Genomic DNA, 21,984 nt, shown 5'->3' with positions numbered 1-21,984 from the left:
TCATTGTTGCCCTAGAACGGGCTGTGTACAGTAGCCGAATGGTGTAGGGGCTGCTGTAAGTAGTTGAGTGGGTTAGGGCTGTTGCAGGTGGCTGAGTGGTGTAAGGTGTAATGCAGTGACCTAGTCGAGTTTTTTGTGGTTGTGTAATGCCCTCTTAAATGTGTTAAACAAGTCTGAACTGGGTGTAGCAGATTTCACTATGTTATGGAGCTTGTGGTGCACAACTTCTATTGAGTGGTTGTAAGAGGGCCTACATGTGATTAGTGAGTGCTAAATTGATGCTTATGTGGTTCGTGGGCTTGTGAAGACAGCAGTAGTGTGAATAAGAACAAGGCATGGGCTCTCACTGTTGTGTTTAGGGGCTGCAATAGGTGCTGAAATATCAAACTGTGAATAATATTAGTCAGCTTGTAGTTGAGAAGTCAGGTTAGAGGCAACTGTGAAAGAGTACAATGGCAGCAATAGGAGATGGGTACAATGATCAGAAACCTAGTGTGGTGGTTTCCCCCGACTACCTAGGGGTACAGATGACATCAATTAAACTGAATGGGGAAAACTATATTCCATGGGCTAAATCTATGGAAGTTTTTCTCAAGGCAAAGAGGAAAGTGAAGCATGTAAAAGATGAAAAGCCACCGACTGACTCTCCAGGGTTTGATGATTGGGAACAAGAAGATGCTCAAATCATGACTTGGTTGCGGAATAGTATGGAGCCCAAAATTAGTGCCAACTTCATGTTCCTTGATACGACTAAGGATATATGGGAGCATGCTAAGAAGCTATATTCTGGACAAGATAACACAACAAGAGTATATCAGCTTTATCAGGAGTACTTTGATTTACAACAAGGAACCAAAACAATAGAAGAGTACTATGCCTACATGAAGAATATAACGAATGAACTCAATGTCTATCATCCCCTCACTCTAGATATTAAAGTTCAGCAACAGCAAAGGGAACAACTAGATGTTACAAGATTTTTAGTGGGGTTGAAGTCGGAGTATGAATCAGTTAGAGCCCAAATATTAGGGGCTCTTCTCTTCCTACACTTGAGGAAGTGTTCTTAAGGCTTCGTAGAATTTCTTTGGGACAGACAGAGAACTCCACACAGTCTGATAGATCAGCACTTGTGACAGCTAGAGGAGGTGGACATAGTACAAGAGGGGGAGGTCATGCTCCCCGAGGAGGCCGTGGCAGTTCCACGATTGGTCGGGGTGGTCGTGACTCAGGGGGAGGCCGTGGCAGAGGGAAGAATAACTCTACAAGGAAGTGTACTCAATGTGGTAGGGAATGACACATAGTGAATTTCTGTTATGACCTACATGGCCCTCCCTCTAAATGGGCTAATCATGCTGTAGTAGGTGAGGTTGATATCAGTGACAGTAAACAGGCAGACCGAACTCCTCCCACATCTACATCTACTTTTGGGAGGGAGATGGTGAGTGTACCGCGTGATGAGTATAAACGGTTCCTTCAAACTACTTCACAACATACCACTGCCACACTTGCCCAATCAGGTATTGCTTACATGTCATCTAAAACCCCTCCCTAGATTATTGACTCTGGAGCCTCAGATCATATGACCAGGACTCCAGGTGTGTTCTCTTCTCTTTCTGAAACTTCCGCATCACAAACTGTTACACTTGCCAATGGGTCCTCATCTCCCATCTGTGGTGTTGGTAATGTTGACATGGCTTTTGTGCCTTTATCATCTGTTTTATATGTACCTAAGTTTCCATTCAATCTTATGTCTGTTAGTAAAATAACCAAAGCTCTTAACTGTTCTGACCTTCTTTCCTTCCACTTGTGTTTTTCAGGATCTCAAGACGGGGAAGAAGATTGGTGGGGGGCATGAAGCTGGTGGATTGTATTATCTTGACGGTGGTGGATCTTCAATTGCTCTTCAGACTTCACTTACTCCTCTACAATGGCATTGCCGACCGGGACATCCATCTCTCAAGGCTCTCAAGATTTTGGTCTTGTCATTGAGTCATTTGTCAGTTTTGCAATGTGAGACATGTCAGTTTGGGAAACATCGTCGTGTGTCCTTCAGTCCAAGAGTTGAGAGTCGTATGTTGAGTCATTTTTCTTTGGTTCATTCAGATGTTTGGGGTCCAATCATTATAGAGTCTTATAATGGGTACAAGTATTTTGTCTCCTTTATTGATGATTGTTCAAGAATGACATGGATTTACTTAATGAAAGAAAAAAGTGAATTGTTTTCCATTTTTAAAAAATTCCATGCTGAAATACGCACACAATTCAAAATTCTCCGTTCAGATAATGGTCGTGAATACTTTCTTACTTCATTTCAACAGTATTTAGAATAGCATGACATTATTCATCAAACCTCATGTGCATTCACCCCTCAACAGAATGGGGTAGCTAAACGGAAGAACCGTCAGCTTCTTGAAACTGCTCGGTCTATTCTTCATCACATGAATGTTCCTAAACGTTTTTGGAGTGATGCTGTACTCACTGCATGTTTTCTCATTAATCGGATGCCTTCTTTCATCCTTCATGGTTGGTTCCCCTTCTCTATCTTGTTTCCCACTTTATCTCCATTCCCATTAACTCCTCGTGTCTTTGGTTGTGTGTGCTTTGTCCACAATCTGAGTCCTGGAATAGACAAGATAGATGCACGCTCAATTAAATGTGTCTTCCTTGGCTACTCACGGACTCAAAAATGGTACAAATATTATAATCCCATTACCCGGAAGTGCTATGTCTGCCCTGATGTCACCTTTTTTGAGTCTGTCCCCTTCTTCTCAAGTCTTGAAGCACCTTTGTCTCCACCCGTACTTCCTCTTCCTCTTCCTGTCAGTGATCCAGTTCCAGATGCTGTTGTGGGAGTAGACTCGTCACCTCATCTAGTGCAGATCACCACCGAACGACCACCAATCCGGCAAGTGTATACATGTCGAACGACACCGGCCCCTCCTCCAGCTTCTACCTCATCTGCGGATCCTCTCATGGCTCCTATTGTTGAACCTTTAGACCTTGACCTACCCATTGCCTTACGGAAAGGTAAATGCAGTTCTACCCTCCATCCCATTTCCAATTTTGTTTCATTATCTCGTCTTTCTATCTCACATCGCCTGTTTGTTTCACTTTTGTCCTCTATTTCCATACCTAACAATGTTCAAGAAGCTCTTAGTTCACCTAGGTGGCGGCGGGCAATGGAGGAAGAACTTTCTGCTCTTCAACATACTCAAACGTGGGAACTTACTACTCTCCCACTTGGTAAGCATGCTGTGGGCTGTAAATGGGTGTATACTGTGAAATACTTGCCAGATGGTAGTGTGGAGCGTCTGAAGGCCAGACTTGTTGCTAAAGGTTAGTCACAGTTGTATGGAGTGGACTACATGGAGACATTCTCTCCGGTGGCTAAGATTGGTTTTGTTCGTGTACTAATTTCCCTGGTAATTATGTATGATTGGCCTTTGTTTTAGCTTGATATAAAGAATGCCTTCCTCCATGGTGATCTTGTGGAGGAGGTATATATGGAGCAACCACCTGGGTTTGTTGCTCAGGGGGAGGATGGTAAGGTATGCAGATTGAAGAAGGCAATTTATGGGTTGAAACAATCGCCACGTGCTTGGTTCGGGAAGTTCAGTGAAGTGGTGAAGAGTTTTGGAATGAAGCAATGCCAGGTTGATCACTCAGTGTTCAGCTATGACTCAGAAGCTGGGAAGATCTTATTAGTGGTCTATGTGGATGATATTGTCATTACTGGCAGTGATAAATTGGGGATTGGCAAACTAAAGCTATTTCTGCAAAATCATTTTCAAACAAAATATCTTGGAACATTAAAGTATTTCTTGGGAATAGAAGTTGCTAGGTCAAAACAAGGTGTAAATCTGTGCCAAAGAAAATATGTTCTTGATCTATTGGAAGAAACAAGACTGTTAGGTGCAACATCGGTTGAGACCCCTATGGAACCAAATGTTAAGTTGAGCAGTGATACAGGAGAAGTATTTGAAGATTTTGGAAGGTATAGACGACTAGTGGGGAAGCTGAACTATCTGACTATCACGAGACCTGACATATCCTTTGCAGTCAGTGTGGTGAGCCAATTCATGCAGAACCCTCGTATACCTCACTGGGATGCAGTTCTTAGAATTGTAAGGTATCTGAAAGGAGCTTCAGGCCGTGGACTATTGTATAAACCAGGAGGAAAACTTGAAGTAGTGGGGTATACAGATGCAGACTGGGCAGGCTCAGTGAATGATAGAAGATCTACTACAGGCTATTGCACAATCCTTGGAGGAAATGTTGTGACGTGGAAGAGTAAAAAGTAGACAGTTGTGGCCAGAAGTAGTGTTGAAGCTGAGTATAGGGCCATGACACATACTACCTGTGAGTTAGTGTGGTTGAGGAATCTTCTACAAGAAATTGGGTTTCACATGGATAAACCTATGAGACTGTATTGTGACAACCAAGCTGCACTCCATATCTCATCCAATCCTGTATTTCATGAGAGAACAAAGCACATAGAGGTTGATTGCCACTTTGTGAGGGAGAAGGTTCTTGCTGGAGAGATAAAGACAGAACATGTGGGCTCGAATGATCAATGGGCAGATTTGTTTACAAAAGCTCTAAGCTCAGGGAACATGAACTATCTATGTAACAAGCTGGGATTATATGACATATATTCTCCAGCTTGAGGGGGAGTGTTAAAGTGAGCCGAATAGGGGTAGTTTAGTCATCTCATGTTTGTTAAGTACCTTGCTTATGTGGCAGTTTTATTAGAGATACTCTGCCCACATTTAAGTAAGGGCAGTTTAGTCTTTGTAAAGGTTATTAGAACTTAATAACCTTTAGGGGGTCGATTGAACAATGTACGAATCAGTTTTGACTAAACCCTCCTGTTCTCTCTTTCTCTTTTCTCCTTCTTCATCTTCTTCTTCCTTCTCTCCTGGTTCGGGTTACTGTAGCTGCATTCGAAACAGTTCTAATAGGAAACAAAATAAGAAATGGGATGTTTAATGGTGCAAAACCTAACACCCTTCCGGTGAGCAATAGGAAGGTCAAGGTCATCAACAATAGAGGTATCAATGGCAATAGGGTCAGGAACATCAATGGGAACCAAGGTACCTGGTTGGGTAGGATCCACCCCCAGAGAGTTTGATGGCATTGGTGGTACAACTTCTAGATGCTCCATAGCTCTTGAACTTGGTTGGCCTTTGTGATGTCGAAAGAAAACACGAAAGGGAGGACGATCAGGAAGAGGAGGGAGCTGAACTTGTTATTTCTCATTCCTACACTCCCCTCTGAGGAAAAACAGGGAAGAAAGGCTCATTCTCAAAGAAAGAGACATACATGGAAACATAATACCTTCGAGAGGCGGGATCAACGCACTGGTATCCCTTCTGAGTGATGGAGTACCCCAAGAAGATGTAAGAAATAGCATGAGGGTCTAATTTTCCACGGGTGGGCGCTAGCTTTTGAACAAAATAACGACAACCAAACACACGAGGAGGAATGGAAAGAAGAGGAGCCTTAGGAAAAAGAAGTTGATGTGGGACTTTGCACTCTAACCAGCGAGAGGGCATACGATTAATGAGATAGGTAGCACAAAGGACAACCTCAAGCCAAAAACGTTTAGGGACATTCATATGAATAACCCCCGGGCCACTTCAAGAAGGTGTCGGTTCTTTCTTTCAGCAATGCCATTTTGTCATGATGTTCGGGCACATGAGCTACGGTGAAGTGATCCACGCAAAGCAAAGAACTCCATGAGATCATTATGAAAATATTCTTTGGCATTATCGGATCGAAAAACTTGATTCAATTTGAAATTGGGTGAAGATCACTCGGTGGAAATCTTGGATAATTTTTGGTACTTCATACCTGGTTCACATCGGATATACTCATGTGTACTTGGAGTAATCATTAATAAAGGTAATAAAATACTTGTAGCCACGCTCAGACAGTAAAGTAACAGGGCCCCAAACATCAGAATGAACAATGTGGAAAGGAAATTCAGATTTATTATTCTTTGAAGAAAAATGAGTTCTACAGTGCTTACTCAATTGACAAGTTTGACATGTAAACTCTGACACTGACACCGACTTAAATAACTCTGGAAACACCAATTTTAAAGACTCAAAAGACAAATGACCAAGACGACTGTGCCATAAATAGACTTGACTCATACTAGACTGACTCCTAGACTCTATGACTGTAAGACTAGCCTTATTCTCTAGCGTGTAGAGTCCATCCACTATACGTCCTCTATCAATCTTCCCCAAGGCCAAATCTTGGATCATACAATAAGAAGGGAAAAAGGTCACTGAGCAGTTTAAAGAATTAGTGATACCACTAACAAAGAACAAATTAATAGGGAATTTTGGAACATGTAAAACATTAGTCAGGGTGAGGCCAGAGAGAAGAGAAATGGTTCCTTGACCAGCTATGGTAGAGTATGAACCATTAACTAGTCTCACCTTGTCTCATCCAGAGAGGAGGTGGTAGGTCTGAAAATATGTGGACTTACCAGTCATATGTTTTGACGCTCCATAATCAATTATCCAAGGAGAGTTAGGGGAATGAGACAATACATGGAAAACTGTGGCAGAGTTACCTGATGTAGATGCAAATGAAGTTGAGGGAGGAGAAGAATCCATCTGATGAATAATAGGATTTTCCAAGGAATTGAGTAATAGGGTTTTCCAAGGGAAAGAAAAATAAGCTCTTGAAGTTATTGAAGGGATCACCATCAAGGTAGTACATTGGCTGAAAACTCTTGACTTGTTCAAGGATGTTCTATAGATGATTTGACTAGAGGCTGGAGTATTTTTGCAAGGTCTTCTACTTCATCACCTACCATACAAGCAATTTGGTCCCCTCCTTTGCAGTGTAATGTCAAACTGAACTTTGATGGCAGCTCTCTTGGGAGCCCTGGACCTTCTGGAATAGTGGGTGTGTTTAGAGATGCGGAAGGAAAAATCCTAGCTATGTATTCTGGTCCAATAGGTTTGGGGGACTCGCTTAGAGCTGAAGTATTGGTTCTCCTCCAGGGGCTCAAATGGGCCAAGCAATTGGGTTTTCAACAATTAGAAGTGGAGGGGGATTCAAAATTAGTAGTAGGTTGGCTGCAATCAAATAGTTTGGGAACATGGTCCTTTAGACAACATGTAAGGGAATTATTGAGCCTCACAAGGGAGCTGGGTGCACAAGTGTATTGGTCTAGGAGGTCAGCAAATGCTTTAGCTAACAACCTAGCAAAACAAGGGGTGAATCGGGAGATTTTGTTTTGCGCAGTGTTGTAAGTTATTTGTTATTCAGGGGTCACCTTTTACTTTAGAAGGGGATAGTTGTTCTTCTAGTTTTATCTAATGAAAGTTACCGTTTCCTATAAAAAAAAAGAATCCATCTGATGAATTGCTCTACTGTAGAGTTCTAAATGGTCACGGAAGGAATTAATAATATCCTCTCGTGGGTCAGAACTAGAGGTGTGTCTGAGTCATAGTAGTAGTAGGGGGTTGATTCTCCTGAGTAGCCATGTTTGCTATGGTGAACTTTCTTGGACCTTGCTGTCCTGATTTCTTATTTAGGTCTGAACCTTGCTTCTTACTCAATTCCTGGGCCCATTTTGGTTTCCCATGAAGATCCCAACATGTTTCACGCGTGTGTCGGGGTTTCTGGGAATGGGTTCACCATAGTTTGTCTTTGTCCTCCACCCTTTTTTGAAAGCCCCCCTTCTTAAAAAGACTTCCCCCACCTGTAGTAACATTTCCTTTCGTTGCCAACACAACTGCATCCCCTCCAGAACTGTTCATTAAATTTCTTCTACTTTCTTCTAATTGTACTAATGCATAAACCTCCTCGATAGATGGAAGATCCTTGCTGTCTAGGATATGGACTCTGATGGATTCATACATAGGGTTCAAGCCATGGAGAAATGCAAACACTCTTTGTTGGGAAACAAGTTTCTTGTATGCTTTTGCATCTTCATCACACTTTAGACGAAGGTCAAGTCTGAATAGTACACAGAAGGATTGCTCTCCCCTTGTTTACAAGTGGATGATTCTGCCTGTAACTGATAGATTTTTTCTTAGTGACGCAGTTCAGAATATGTCGATTTTGCTTGTTCCCAAATCTCATAAGCCGTTTCAGCCCACATAAAGTTCCTTCTCACTTGAGGTTGCATAGACACTAAAAGCCAGGACATAACCAAGCTGTTTTCCTGGTTCCATCTGTCATACACAGCACTCCCGGAATTAGGTTTTTTAATTCTCCCATTTATATATCCTATCTTTCCCCTTGCAATAATGTATAACTTCCCTTCGACCATTATAAATAATTTAAGCCATCCGGGGGTATAACAGTCATAGGGAAGGATAAATCCATATCCCCACTCATTCCATTCTGCATTGAGGAGACACCAGATGTGGTAGAATCTTCACCACTCATAATTACTACTTCAGGTTACACTCCAAGTGAGCACAAAAACCTTAAAAAAAAGCAGTCAAACACCCAAAAAAAAACTTTTTGCACTAGGGAACTAGCGACAACCACTCCCCTCCTTTTCTTTTTAAAGCTTAGTTCTTCAAACAAAAATAGTTGCTGTTACAGAACTAATAGGTCATCACTGGCCTACAATAAATCAGGTATGGCTGCTGTCCATGTACAGGTCCTCTCTTGACCTACAAATCAAGTATGGCTGCTGTTGCAGCATATACGGGTCATCCCCTGACCTACAAATCCGTCAGAAGGCTGCTGTTGCAGCATATAAAGGTCATCACCGACCTACAGTCCATCACAGGGATCAGACAATCCCACAAAAAAGGAAAGAAGGAGGTGCTAATCACCTCACATCAACCAACTGAACCTATTACAGGTTCTGTTCGGGCACACGACCAGAAGAAAATAAAAAGAAGGGAGAGAAGGTACTTGATGTGGATAGAAAGACAAATTACATGCAGTACTTCAAGTATACAGCAACAAGCACAAGAAATACCAAGCTGAAAACAATAAAATAAGTTGGATTTTTAAGGATTTTAAATCTGAACCTGAAGTAAAACTCCTCTTAAAACAGTTCTGCTACAGTAATAATGGCAGCAAGCTGGCTTCCCGCACGGACACGCAGTGGTGGAGGGATTAGAAGATGCTAAGATGGGTCAACTCCTCAAAACCCAAGCTCCCAATACTTGAAAACCCTAGTTGGGGCTGAGCTACAGCTCAAACAAGAGAAAAGAACCATAAAAAACCCCTACATAAACAACCCCCTTTTCTTTTATAAGACTCGCTGGCTTGCTGGACAAGTCAGTTAAAATATTTACACATAAGCCCCTAGAATGTTTCCCTCTCACAAGCAACTCCTTAAGAACAAAACCAACTTCAAATGAACCCTCAAAAGATAACTTTTGTTACAAAAAGACCCAAGAGACCAAAACCCAACAAATATGCACCCAACTGCCCCTGACCAAAAGTCTAACTTATAAAATGACGAAAATACCCCTGGTTCCAAACTGTCAACAAAGCCACCCAAAAACAACAATTTGGGATCCTACTACAAGAAAAACATGCAAAACAGAATACATTCACACATTTTTTTTTCTTTTTTTCTTTTTTTTTTCTTGCCTCATCATTCCCGCCAGGTTAAAAAGAGCTCGACCCCATGCGAGCAGCAATTTGAGCAGCCATGCACATGTTTCCATCTAGCTTCATAAACTCCTCTTCACTAATCCAAGAGTTCTCAATTGATGGTTTCCCTTTCTACTTGACCAAACCTAAAATAGGCCCCATTTCGAGTGTTGGTGACTCGGACATCTTCTATACCCTCTACTTGTTTAAACTCATTAGAACTACTGGCCCTTTGTGCTTGTCCTTGCCCATCCTTTGTTGTTGGTTCTAGGTCCTCATGGTAATCAAAGAGGTCCACTACATTAAAAATGGGTGAAATGGACAAATCAGTTGGTAGCTCAATTTCATATGCATTGTCACCAAACCGTCTCAACACTTAACTTGGACCAATCTTTTTCTACTTCAACTTATGGTAGGTCCCAACAGGAAACCTATCAGGCCGCAAATAAACCATGACTAGATCGCCCTCATGAAACTTTTTCATCCGACGGTGCTTTGATGTGAACGCGTATTGGGAGCAGCAGCAACAATGATCCAGTGTTCTCATCCTATCCAATTCGGCAGCAACAGTCTTATCCATTCAGCAGATTAGATTAGACTATCTTGTTATTCTTATCTTATTAAGTTAGTAGATTAGATTATCTTATCTTATTAGATTAGGATTAAGAGAGATTATCTTATCTTATTAGATTAGGATTAAGAGAGACTTGTCTTATCAAGATAGAATTGAGTTGAAAAACAGTTCTAGAAGTATGGGACTGTGCTAGAAAACCAGAAAAACTAGCAAGAGAAGATTAGAGAAGATTAGAGAAGGAGAGAGAGAGAGCTGCGGCAAGGAGAGTTAGAGGATGAGGAGTTCGAACTAATCCTCCCTCTAACACTCTAATACTCTTTTATTAAGTTAATCTTTGAGTAATTACAAGAGAGGTCCTTAGTTGGACAAGAAATTACAAAAAAGGAACATAGAAGAGTATGGGCCCAGAATAAGGCCCATTACAGAGAAGAACATAAAGATAATATAAAGTAACAGCCTATGGGCCATTCGGCCCATCTTCTCTACACTCCCCCTCAAGCTGAGCATAGATGTTAATCATGCCCAGCTTGCCAGTGTCATGCTGAAGCCTTGCCTTGGGAAGACCTTTGGTGAGGAAATCTGCCAATTGTCCTTCAGAGGTAATGAATTGAAGACACTTCACCTGAAGAGACTCTTTCTCGAATAAAGTGTCTATCAACCTCAATATGTTTAGTTCTATCATGTTGTACGGGGTTGTGGGCAATGTCGATGGCAACCTGATTATCACAGTACAACATCATTGGCTTGTCATAATCAATCCCGAGTTCTTCCATCAATGACCTTAGCCACAACAGTTCAAAGACTCCATGTGCCATGGCCCTGTATTCTGCTTCTGCTGAGGATCGGGCCACAACCGATTGTTTCTTGCTCCTCCAAGAGACAACATTACCAGCCACCAGACTGCAATACCCTGAAGTGGATCTTCTGTCATCAATTAAGAGAGACTTATCTTATTAGATTAGGATTAAGAGAGATTATCTTATCTTATTAGATTAGGATTAAGAGAGACTTATCTTATCAAGATAGAGTTGAGTTGAAAAACAGTCCTAGAAGTATGGGACAGTGCTAGAAAACCAGAAAAACTAACAAGAGAAGATTAGAGAAGATTAGAGAAGGAGAGAGAGAGAGAGCTACGGCAAGGAGAGTTAGAGGATGAGGAGTTCGAACTAATCCTCCCTCTAACACTCTAATACTCTTTTATTAAGTTAATCTTTGAGTAATTACAAGAGAGGTCCTTAGTTGGACAAGAAATTACAAAAAAGGAACATAGAAGAGTATGGGCCCAGAATAAGGCCCATTACAGAGAAGAACATAAAAATAATATAAAGTAACAGCCTATGGGCCATTCGGCCCATCTTCTCTACACTCCCCCTCAAGCTGAGCATAGATGTTAATCATGCCCAGCTTGCCAGTGTCATGCTGAAGCCTTGCCTTGGGAAAACCTTTGGTGAGGAAATCTGCCAATTGTCCTTCAGAGGTAATGAATTGAAGACACACTTCACCTGAAGAGACTCTTTCTCGAATAAAGTTTCTATCAACCTCAATATGTTTAGTTCTATCATGTTGTACGGGGTTGTGGGCAATGTTGATGGCAGCCTGATTATCACAGTACAACATCATTGGCTTGTCATAATCAATCCCGAGTTCTTCCATCAATGACCTTAGCCACAACAGTTCAGAGACTCCATGTGCCATGGCCCTGTATTCTGCTTCTGCTGAGGATCGGGCCACAACCGATTGTTTCTTGCTCCTCCAAGAGACAACATTACCAGCCACCAGATTGCAATACCCTGAAGTGGATCTTCTGTCATCAATTAAGAGAGACTTATCTTATTAGATTAGGATTAAGAGAGATTATCTTATCTTATTAGATTAGGATTAAGAGAGATTATCTTATCTTATTAGATTAGGATTAAGAGAGACTTATCTTATCAAGATAGAGTTGAGTTGAAAAACAGTCCTAGAAGTATGGGACTGTGCTAGAAAACTAGAAAAACTAGCAAGAGAAGATTAGAGAAGATTAAAGAAGGAGAGAGAGAGAGAGCTGCGGCAAGGAGAGTTAGAGGATGAGGAGTTCGAACTAATCCTCCCTCTAACACTCTAATACTCTTTTATTAAGTTAATCTTTGAGTAATTACAAGAGCGGTCCTTAGTTGGACAAGAAATTACAAAAAAGGAACATAGAAGAGTATGGGCCCAGAATAAGGCCCATTATAGAGAAGAACATAAAAATAATATAAAGTAACAGCCTATGGGCCATTCGGTCCATCTTCTCTACACTCCCCCTCAAGCTGAGCATAGATGTTAATCATGCCCAGCTTGCCAGTGTCATGCTGAAGCCTTGCCTTGGGAAGACCTTTGGTGAGGAAATCTGCCAATTGTCCTTCAGAGGTAATGAATTGAAGACACACTTCACCTGAAGAGACTCTTTCTCGAATAAAGTGTCTATCAACCTCAATATGTTTAGTTCTATCATGTTGTACGGGGTTGTGGGCAATGTTGATGGCAGCCTGATTATCACAGTACAACATCATTGGCTTGTCATAATCAATCTCGAGTTCTTCCATCAATGACCTTAGCCACAACAGTTCAGAGACTCCAAGTGCCATGACCCTGTATTCTGCTTCTGCTGACGATCGGGCCACAACCGATTGTTTCTTGCTCCTCCAAGAGACAACATTACCAACCACCAGACTGCAATCCCTGAAGTGGATCTTCTGTCATCAATATTTCCAGCCCAGTCAGCATCAGTATAGGCTTCGAGTTTCAGATGTCCATGCTTGGTAAACAGAATCCCCTTTTCTGGAGAGCCTTTCAAATAACACAGAACTTGTTCTGTAGCTGCCATATGAGTATCTCTAGGTGCATCTGGCTAATACAGTTAACAGCATAAGCAATATCTGGCCGAGTCATGCACAGGTACAGAAGCTTCCCAAGAAGTCTCTGAAAAACCCCTTTGTCTTCCAACAATGTCCCATCTGAAACAGACAGTTTGTGACTCGTATCAATAGGAGTTGCAGCTGGTCTAGCACCCATCTTCCCAGTTTCAGAGAGCAAGTCAAGGACATACTTCCTTTGGGAGATAAGAATCCCATTCTTGGATCTGGCAACTTCTATGCCAAGGAAGTATCTCAATTCCCCCAGATCCTTAATCTCAAATTCTGTACGAAGGAAAGACTTAAGAGCACGAATTCCTGAGGCATCATTACCAGTCACAACAATGTCATCAACATACACAATGAGATAGACTGCCAGGGATTCACTTCTCTTCACAAAGAGAGTATGATCTGACTGTGTCTGAGTGTAGCCAAATTTAACAAGTGTTGTTCTAAATTTCTCAAACCATGCTCTAGGAGACTGTTTGAGGCCATAAAGAGATTTCTTCAATTTGCATACCTTTCCTTGCATCTCATTTCCATACATTCTTGGAGGGAGAGACATATAGACTTCCTCATGTAAGTCACCATTCAGAAATGCATTCTTTACATCCAACTGATAAAGGGGCCAATCAAAGTGAGCTGCCAGAGATAAGAGAACTCTCACAGATGTCATCTTCACAACAGGAGCAAAGGTCTCCAAGTAATCAATCCCATACGTCTGTGTGTACCCTTTGGCAACCAGTCTGGCCTTATACCTCTCAATAGTCCCATCAACCCGGTATTTAATAGTAAAGACCCACTTGCAACCAACCAGATCCTTCCCTTCAGGCAAATCCACCACTTCCCAAGTATCATTTTTGTGTAGGGCATCCATCTCAGATTGCATGGCATCTCTCCATTCTGGAATCTCAAGAGCTTCTGACACAGATCTAGGAATAGGGTTAGAAGCAACTGAAGAGAGATAGGCAAAGTATGACGGAGAAAGTAGGTCATAAGAAAGGTGTTTGGAAATGCAGTGTGCAGTGCACTTTCGTTTTCCTTTCCTAACAGCAATAGGAACATCAAGATCCGGGAAAGATGGTTCCAAAGAGGTTAAAACAACACCTGCTGTCTCATCTGCGATTGGAAATGTATGAGGCTCATTTGCTCCAAGAGAAACAACCTACTCATTCCTGGACCTTTGCCTTTGATACACCTTGGGATTGTGAGTAGGACGAGGAGGTAAAGAGATAGGAGTACTAGGACAAGAAGAATGAAGTGACTGGTCCTCCCTTGATTCATTTTGTGAGGACACAGGCCCATCAAGAGACTCAACTGGGACAGGGAGAGGAAGAGCAAACACTTGTGACAAACTCTCCCCCTGTTGACAATGTCCTTCCTGAGAGGACCCATAAAAAGGAGAAAGTTCATCAAAGGTAACATCCATGGAGACATATCGAGTGCCAGTCTTTGGATCAAAACAACAGTAATCCTTTTGTGTGGGGGAATAACCAAGGAAGATGCATTTGTGGGCTTTTGGTTCAAACTTATGTCTCTGGACACTTGGAATGTGAACATAACAGGTGCAGCCAAACACACGGAGAAGAATCGGGGAGAGATTCTTGTCTGGACGAAGAAGACTGAAGGGGGATTTAAACCCTAGAACCCTGGATGGCATACGGTTTATGAGATAGGTAGCAGTGAGAACAACATCACCCCAAAATCTTGTGGGAACATGTGAGGCAAACAAAAGGCTCCTTGCAACTTCAACAATATGTTTATTTTTTCTTTCAGCAACTCCATTCTGTTTAGGGGTTCTAACATAGGAACTTTGATGAACAACTCCCATGTCAGAGAGATACAAGGCACAATTTCGAGACTCCATGTGCCATGGCTCTATACTCTGCTTCTGCGGAGGATCGGGCCACAACAGATTGTTTCTTACTCCTCTAAGAGACAACATTACCAGCCACCAGACTGCAATACCCTGAAGTAGATCTTCTATCATCAATATTTCCAGCCCAATCAGCATCAGTATAGGCTTCAAGTTTCAGATGACCATGCTTGGTAAATAGAATTCCTTTTCCTGGAGAGCCTTTCAGATAGCACAAAATTCATTCTGCTGTTGCCATATGAGTATCTTTAGGAGCATGCATGAACTGGCTAATGCAACTGACAACATACGCAATATCTGGCCTAGTCATGCACAGATACAGAAGCTTCCCAAGAAGTCTCTGAAAGACCCCTTTGTCTTCCAACAAAGTTCCATTCGAAGCTGAAAGTTTGTAACTCATATCAATGGGAGTTGCAGCTGGTCTTGCACCCAGTTTTCCAATTTTAGACAACAAATCAAGAACATATTTCCTTTGGGAAATAAGAATCCCATCCTTGGATCTGGCAACTTCTATGCCAAGGAAGTATCTCAACTCCCCCAGATCCTTAATCTCAAATTTTGTATGGAGGAAAGACTTAAGAGCCAGAATGCCTGAGGCATCATCACCAGTCACTATAATGTCATCAACATACACAATGAGATACACTGCTAGAGATCCACTTTTCTTTACAAACAGAGTATGATCTGACTGTGTCTGAACATAGCCGGATTTAACAAATGCAGCTCTAAATCTCTCAAACCAGTCTCTAGGAGATTGTTTGAGACCATAAAGTGATTTCTTCAATTTACATACCTTTCCTTGCATATCTTTCCCATACATTCTTGGAGGAAGACACATGTAGACCTCCTCATGTAAGTCACCATTCAGAAATGCATTCTTTACATCTAACTGATAGAGAGGCCAATCAAAGTGAACTGCCAGAGATAAAAGAACCCTCACAGATGTAATCTTGGCAACAGGGGCAAAAGTTTCCAGGTAGTCAATCCCATATGTCTGTGTGTAGCCTTTTGCAACAAGTCTGGCCTTGTATCTCTCAATAGTTCCATCAGCCCTGTATTTAATGGTAAAGACCCACTTGCACCCAACTGGATCCTTCCCTTCAGGCAAATCCACCACCTCCCAAGTACCATTTGCATGTAGAGCATCCATTTCAGTCTTCATGGCATCTCTCCATTCTGGAATCCCAAGAGCTTCTGAGACAGACCTAGGAATGGGGTTAGAAGCAACAGAAGAGAGGTAGGCAAAGTATGAAGGAGAAAGCAGGTCATAAGAAAGGTGCTTGGAAATGCAGTGTGCAGTACACTTCCGCTTCCCTTTCCTAACAGCAATGGGGACATCAAGGTCTGGGAAGGATGATTCCAAAGGAGCTGAAGCAGTACCTGTTATCTCATCTGTGATTGGGAATGTATGAGCCTCATCTGTTGTAAGGGAAACTACTTGCTCATTCCTGGATCTCTGCCTTTGATACACTTTGGGATTATGGGTAGGACGAGGAGGTAAAGAAATAGGGGCACTAGGACAAGAGGTATGAAGTGATTGATCATCCTTTGATTCATTTGGTGAGGATACAGGTTTGTCAAGAGGGTCAACTGGGACAGGAAGAGGAAGAGCAAAAACTTGTGACAGACTCTCCCCCTGTGGACAATGTTCTTTCTGAGAGGAACTATAAAAAGGAGAGAGTTCATCAAAGGTAACATCCATAGAAACATGTCGGGTGCCAGTCTTTGGATCAAAACAACAATAACCCTTTTGTGTGGGGGAGTAACCAAGGAAGATACATTTGTGGGCTTTCGGCTCAAACTTATGTCTCTGCACACTTGGAATGTGAACATAGCAGGTACAGCCAAACACACGAAGAGGAATTGGGAAGAGATCCTTGTCTGGACGAAGAAGACAGAAGGGGGATTTAAACCCTAAAACCCTGGATGGCATACGGTTTATGAGATAGGTAGCAGTAAGTACAGCATCACCCCAAAATCTTGTGGGAACATGTGAGGCAAACAAAAGGCTCCTTGCAACTTCAACAATATGTCTATTTTTCCTCTCAGCAACTCCATTTTGTTCAGGGGTTCTAACACAGGAGCTTTGATGAATAACCCCCATGTCAGAGAGATACAAGGATAAACTCTTCTCAAAATGCTCTTTTGCATTGTCAGATCTGAAAATCTTGATTCTGGTATCAAACTGAGTTAAAACAAATTCATGAAATTGCCTCACAAGTCTTGGAACTTCTTCACGAGATTTCATTAGGTATATCCAAGTGAATCTAGAAAAGTCATCAATAAACAGGATGAAATATCTGTAGCCCCCCATAGAAGATAAGTGGTAAGGTCCCCACACATCAGAGTGCACAATATTAAAAAGAGAAGAGGATCTTTTATTGCCCAAAGGGTAACTATTTCTACAATGCTTTGATAACTGACAAGACTCACAATTAAGACTGGATACACTGACTCCCTTAAACAGTTCAGGAAATAGATGACTTAAAGCAGAAAAAGACAAATGACCCAAACGACAATGACTCAACATGATTCGACTGACAGACTCTGAGAAGGTAGATCCAAAGGCAGCATTCTTAGGATGATCAATGCATTGTTTAGGAGTGTCAAGCAGGTATATTCCATTCGCTTCATGGCCACTCCCAATCACCTTCCGAGACTCCAGGTCCTGAAAAACACAATGAGAAGGAAAAAAGGTTACACAACAATTCAATGATTTGGTTAAGCTACTTACAGATAACAAATTAGTATTCAATCTAGGTACATGAAGGGTGGAGGATAGGAGTAAGGAGTTTGTAGCCTTGACAGTTCCCTTACCAGAAATAGAGGCAAGAGAGCCATCAGCTAAAGTGATTTTGTCACGACCAGGAAGCAAATCATATGAAACAAACAAAGTGGAAAGATTGGTCATGTGATCAGAAGCACCTGAGTCTATGATCCAAGGGATCTTAGGATTACCTGAGGTGGTTGCATGATTAGCAAAAGCCCTTATACCTGAGTGAGCAAATGCAGTGGTGACTGAATTTTCTGAAGGGTTGGATGATGAGGTCACTCCTTCAAGATGGTTGATCATTTTTCCAAACTTTTCATACTCAGCCTTCATGGCTGCCAATTGTGCACAGGCAAACTCAATTTCAGCATCTGTACTCGTGGCTACATTTGCACTCCCTGTCTTCCTACCATCATTTTTCTTCTGAAATCGAGCAGGAACAAGTCCGGGATGTAATTTCCAGCACTTGTCCTTGGTGTGCTTTGGCTTCTTGCAATATTCACAGACAACCTCTTTCTTTCCAGTGCCACTGGGAGCCCCTATAACTCCTTTGGGTTTAACCCCCATATTTGCAAATGCATTAGTGCCAACTCCTTGTACCTGTACCTGTCTTCTGCTTTCTTCACTACTGACTAAAACATATGCTTGTGATAGTGAGACATTTTCCTTGGACAGAATATTTTGTTTTGTGATGTCATATTCAGGGTTTAGCCTAGTTAGGAACTCAAAAACCCTGTTCCTTTCAACTAATTTCCGGTAGGTTTCTGCATCATTGGGAGTATCCCATGTCACTGCCTCTATTAGATCAATTTCTTGCCACAGAGATTTCAAAGTGGAGAAATATGCTGCAAGGGATTTCTCCCCCTGTCTCAGATTCTTCACATCACTCCTTAGTTTATAGGCTCTGGCTACATTCAGTTTCTGAGAGTATGTTTCTGCAACACTATCCCAGATTTCCTTAGCCGAATTCATCCAGAGATAATGCTGACTAATCTGTGGCTGCATTGAATTCACAAGCCACCCAATCACTGTGTAATTCTCTTGCACCCATTTCTCATAAGAGGGATCATTCACTGGGGGAGCTTTCTTGCTCCTAGAGATAAACCCCCACTTTCCTCTACTGCAAATATGAATTTTTACGGATTGTGACCAGGCCAAATAAAAGGTTCCATCCAGTTTAACTGTAGTTACAACCAATAAGGAATCAGTTGTAGTTCCCGAAGTATGTCCATATTCAGTAGTACTCTTGTTCTCAATTTCTGAGAAGTCCATTATGTAACAACTTCAATTAGGGTTTCGGCAAGCCACCAATAGTATACTGATTTAAAGAACTCAGATTGAGTTGAATCAACAACAAACTCAGTTTAGGCCTGACAGCCATGAGAACCAAGTTCGGTGGCAGCACTTTCAAGAAGAAGAAGGCTTGATTCAGCCTTCAAGGAACAATCAGCCGACCTCCAAACACTGTGTATTCTTGGTTCCCAACATAATTTTCCCAAAGAGAACAAAAAATATAATCCACAGTACTTAAAAGGCCTTTTTACAAACACTATGTATGCAGCAGTCAACACTTCACTGTTAACTAGCAGGAATCACTTCAAGAACACTCCGTATAGGTCCAAGAAGTAGCTGAACTAAAGTAGAGACTCGTACCCCTGAGCCCAAACAAGTTTCGGCCACTTGGCAGTTCAATAAGATAAGAAAATAACCCAGAAATCTCTGAGTAAAAACAATTCAGCAACAGCCGAACAGTAGAGCAGATATAGAGGAGTTTCAAGTACTTTAATAGCTCCCCAAATCAGAAAAAATAACCCAGCAACAACTCAGCAATAACTGAAGCAACTTACAGTCGTATGAATCTCTGATTTGAGCTTCAAATCAGGCCGAACAATCTCTCTCTCTGATTCTTCCTGGTCACTAAACTAATCTCCAAGCGAATAGAGTCTTGGGCACCCTTCAATGACCTCCAAGAGTCAGGCAAGTGAGTCTAAACTTCCAGCCCTAAAACACCCTCATGCAGTCGGCTGGACTACAAACACATGAGAGCTACGCCAAGCTCAGTCCCACTTTGATACCAAGTTGAAAAACAGTCCTAGAAGTATGGGACTGTGCTAGAAAACCAGAAAAACTAACAAGAGAAGATTAGAGGAGAGAGAGAGAGAGAGCTACGGCAAGGAGAGTTAGAGGATGAGGAGTTCAAACTAATCCTCCCTCTAACATTCTAATACTCTTTTATTAAGTTAATCTTTGAGTAATTACAAGAGAGGTCCTTAGTTGGACAAAAAATTACAAAAAATGAACATAGAAGAGTATGGGCCCAGAATAAGGCCCATTACAGAGAAGAACATAAAGATAATATAAAGTAACAGCCTATGGGCCATTCGGCCCATCTTCTCTACAAGTTGGAGGTCTCCCTATTCAGCAAGGAGTCTCCCCAAGAGCAGGACTCTTGTAATCTCCTATTTAAGGAGCCATTATAATAAAGGCATCCAAAATTTCAGTCAAAGAGAAGAGTAAAGGAGAGTTAGGGTGATCTCTTGGACAAATCACCCCTTAGGTCACCACAATAGGGTCATCACGCAAAGGGAGGGGCAAGGGGAAACTAGAGGTTCTCCCCGTGGACCGACCCGTGACAAGATCCTAGGCCCGTGGAGCAGCTGCCGTCCAGGGTCCACGAACTCGAGCACCGGCTCATGGAGACCAGCTCGAAAGTACGGGAAATCAAGGACGAAGTCAGGGAGCTACGACGTCTGATGGAGATATTCCTTTCTAGCAAAGAGAGAAACACAGAAGGGGTGACAGCCACTAGCGGCTGCTGACCAGATCTGTCGGAGCCTTCCGGCGAACAACAGTTCAGAAACCAGGGGGCTGCAGTCATCCCCAAATACAGCAGGTTAGAATTCCCGTCGTACAACGACAATGGAGATCCCTTGGGCTGGCTGTACTGGTGTGAGCAGTTTCTTCGAAATCAACGGACAGACGACCGGGATAAGGTAAGCCTAGTCGCCTTTCACTCAACAGAGGAAGCACAACTTTGGTTCTATCGATTAGAACAAGAAGAACCTGGGCTCAGTTGGACCCAGTTCAAGTCCTACTGCCTTCTTAGATTTGGGCCCCCACTGACAAGCAACCCCTTAGGCAAGCTGATTAACCTTAAACAAACCGGCACGGTGGCAGAATACCAACGCCAGTTCTAGACCCTCCTCGCGAGGGCATCTTCAGTGCAACCAGACCAGCAGGTAGATATGTTCACCGCTGGGTTAGCAGAACCCCTGCGGGTGGACGTGGAAATGCAGAATCCCCCCAACCTGGTTATAGCCATGAATATAGCTCGCGCCTTTGAACGCAAACTACAACTCAGCCGCGGAACCTTTAGTATGGGTCAGCCTCCATCAGCATGGGCACCCCCGGAACCACTCGGAATGGCTCCATATTCAGCAGCCAGCCAAGAACGGAAGCCACAGACGAGCAACAATTCCAGATCAGCATCCAGTTTGGGGAGCAGCATCATTGCACCCCCTATTAAGCACTTGTCCAGGGCTGAGATGGCGGAACGTAGGGCGAGGGGACAATGTTTTAATTGCGATGAACTCTACTCAGCAGGGCACAAGTGCAAGAGACTTTTCTGCCTCCTGGTGAAACAAGAGGAAGATGAGGATGAACCTTCTTCATTGGAACCTGATCCAGGAGGGCAAAGTCATTCCTCCTATCCGGGATTCCTTTGACGGTGTTTCCCGACACCCATCCTGAATTCGAGCTTGAGGACAAGCTCGTAGTCCAAGAGGGGAGCAATGATGTGGACGCGTATTGGGAGCAACAACAACAATGATCCAGTGTTCTCATCCTATCCAATTCGGCAGCAACAGTCTTATCCATTCAGCAGATTAGATTAGGCTATCTTGTTATTCTTATCTTATTAAGTTAGTAGATTAGATTATCTTATCTTATTAGATTAAGATTAAGAGAGACTTATCTTATCTTATCAGTCTTATCTTATCAAGATAGAGTTGGAGGTCTCCCTATTCAGCAAGGAGTCTCCCTAAGAGCAGGACTCTTGTAATCTCCTATTTAAGGAGCCACTATTATTGAATAAAGGCATCCAAAAATTCAGTCAAAGAGAAGAGTAAAGGAGAGTTAGGGTGATCTCTTGGACAAATCACCCCTTAGGTCGCCACGATAGGGTCAGCACGCAAAGGGAGGGGCAAGGGGAAACTAGAGGTTCTCCCCGTGGACTGACCCGTGATGAGATCCTACGCCCGGGCCCATAACATGCTTATCATTAACTTCTTTATTCCTT

General features: G+C 42.4%; 1 protein-coding gene across 4 annotated transcripts in view; it reads left to right on the top strand.

Annotated features, from left to right (window-relative positions):
- The window catches only part of LOC104589007 (CST complex subunit TEN1), a 58,015-nt gene that overhangs the window by 15,948 nt on the left and 20,083 nt on the right, over positions 1-21,984 (top strand). For 2 of the 4 annotated variants that reach the window (XM_088903875.1, XM_088903876.1), the window contains exon 2: positions 1,818-11,050. The exons of the other annotated variants lie outside the window; for them this stretch is intronic. In XM_088903875.1, coding sequence (XP_088760001.1) covers positions 2,439-3,341 — 903 coding nt within the window. In that variant the 5' untranslated portion in view covers positions 1,818-2,438 and the 3' untranslated portion in view covers positions 3,342-11,050. Of the gene's footprint in view, positions 1-1,817; positions 11,051-21,984 lie in introns of those variants that run through there. 4 annotated transcript variants of the gene reach the window in all.

Source organism: Nelumbo nucifera, chromosome 4, assembly GCF_055504915.1.
Source record: "Nelumbo nucifera cultivar China Antique chromosome 4, China Antique-T2T, whole genome shotgun sequence".
Taxonomy (NCBI): Eukaryota; Viridiplantae; Streptophyta; class Magnoliopsida; order Proteales; family Nelumbonaceae; genus Nelumbo; species Nelumbo nucifera.
Note: the sequence above shows the minus strand (reverse complement) of the source record. Positions and strands in the feature narration are given on the sequence as shown.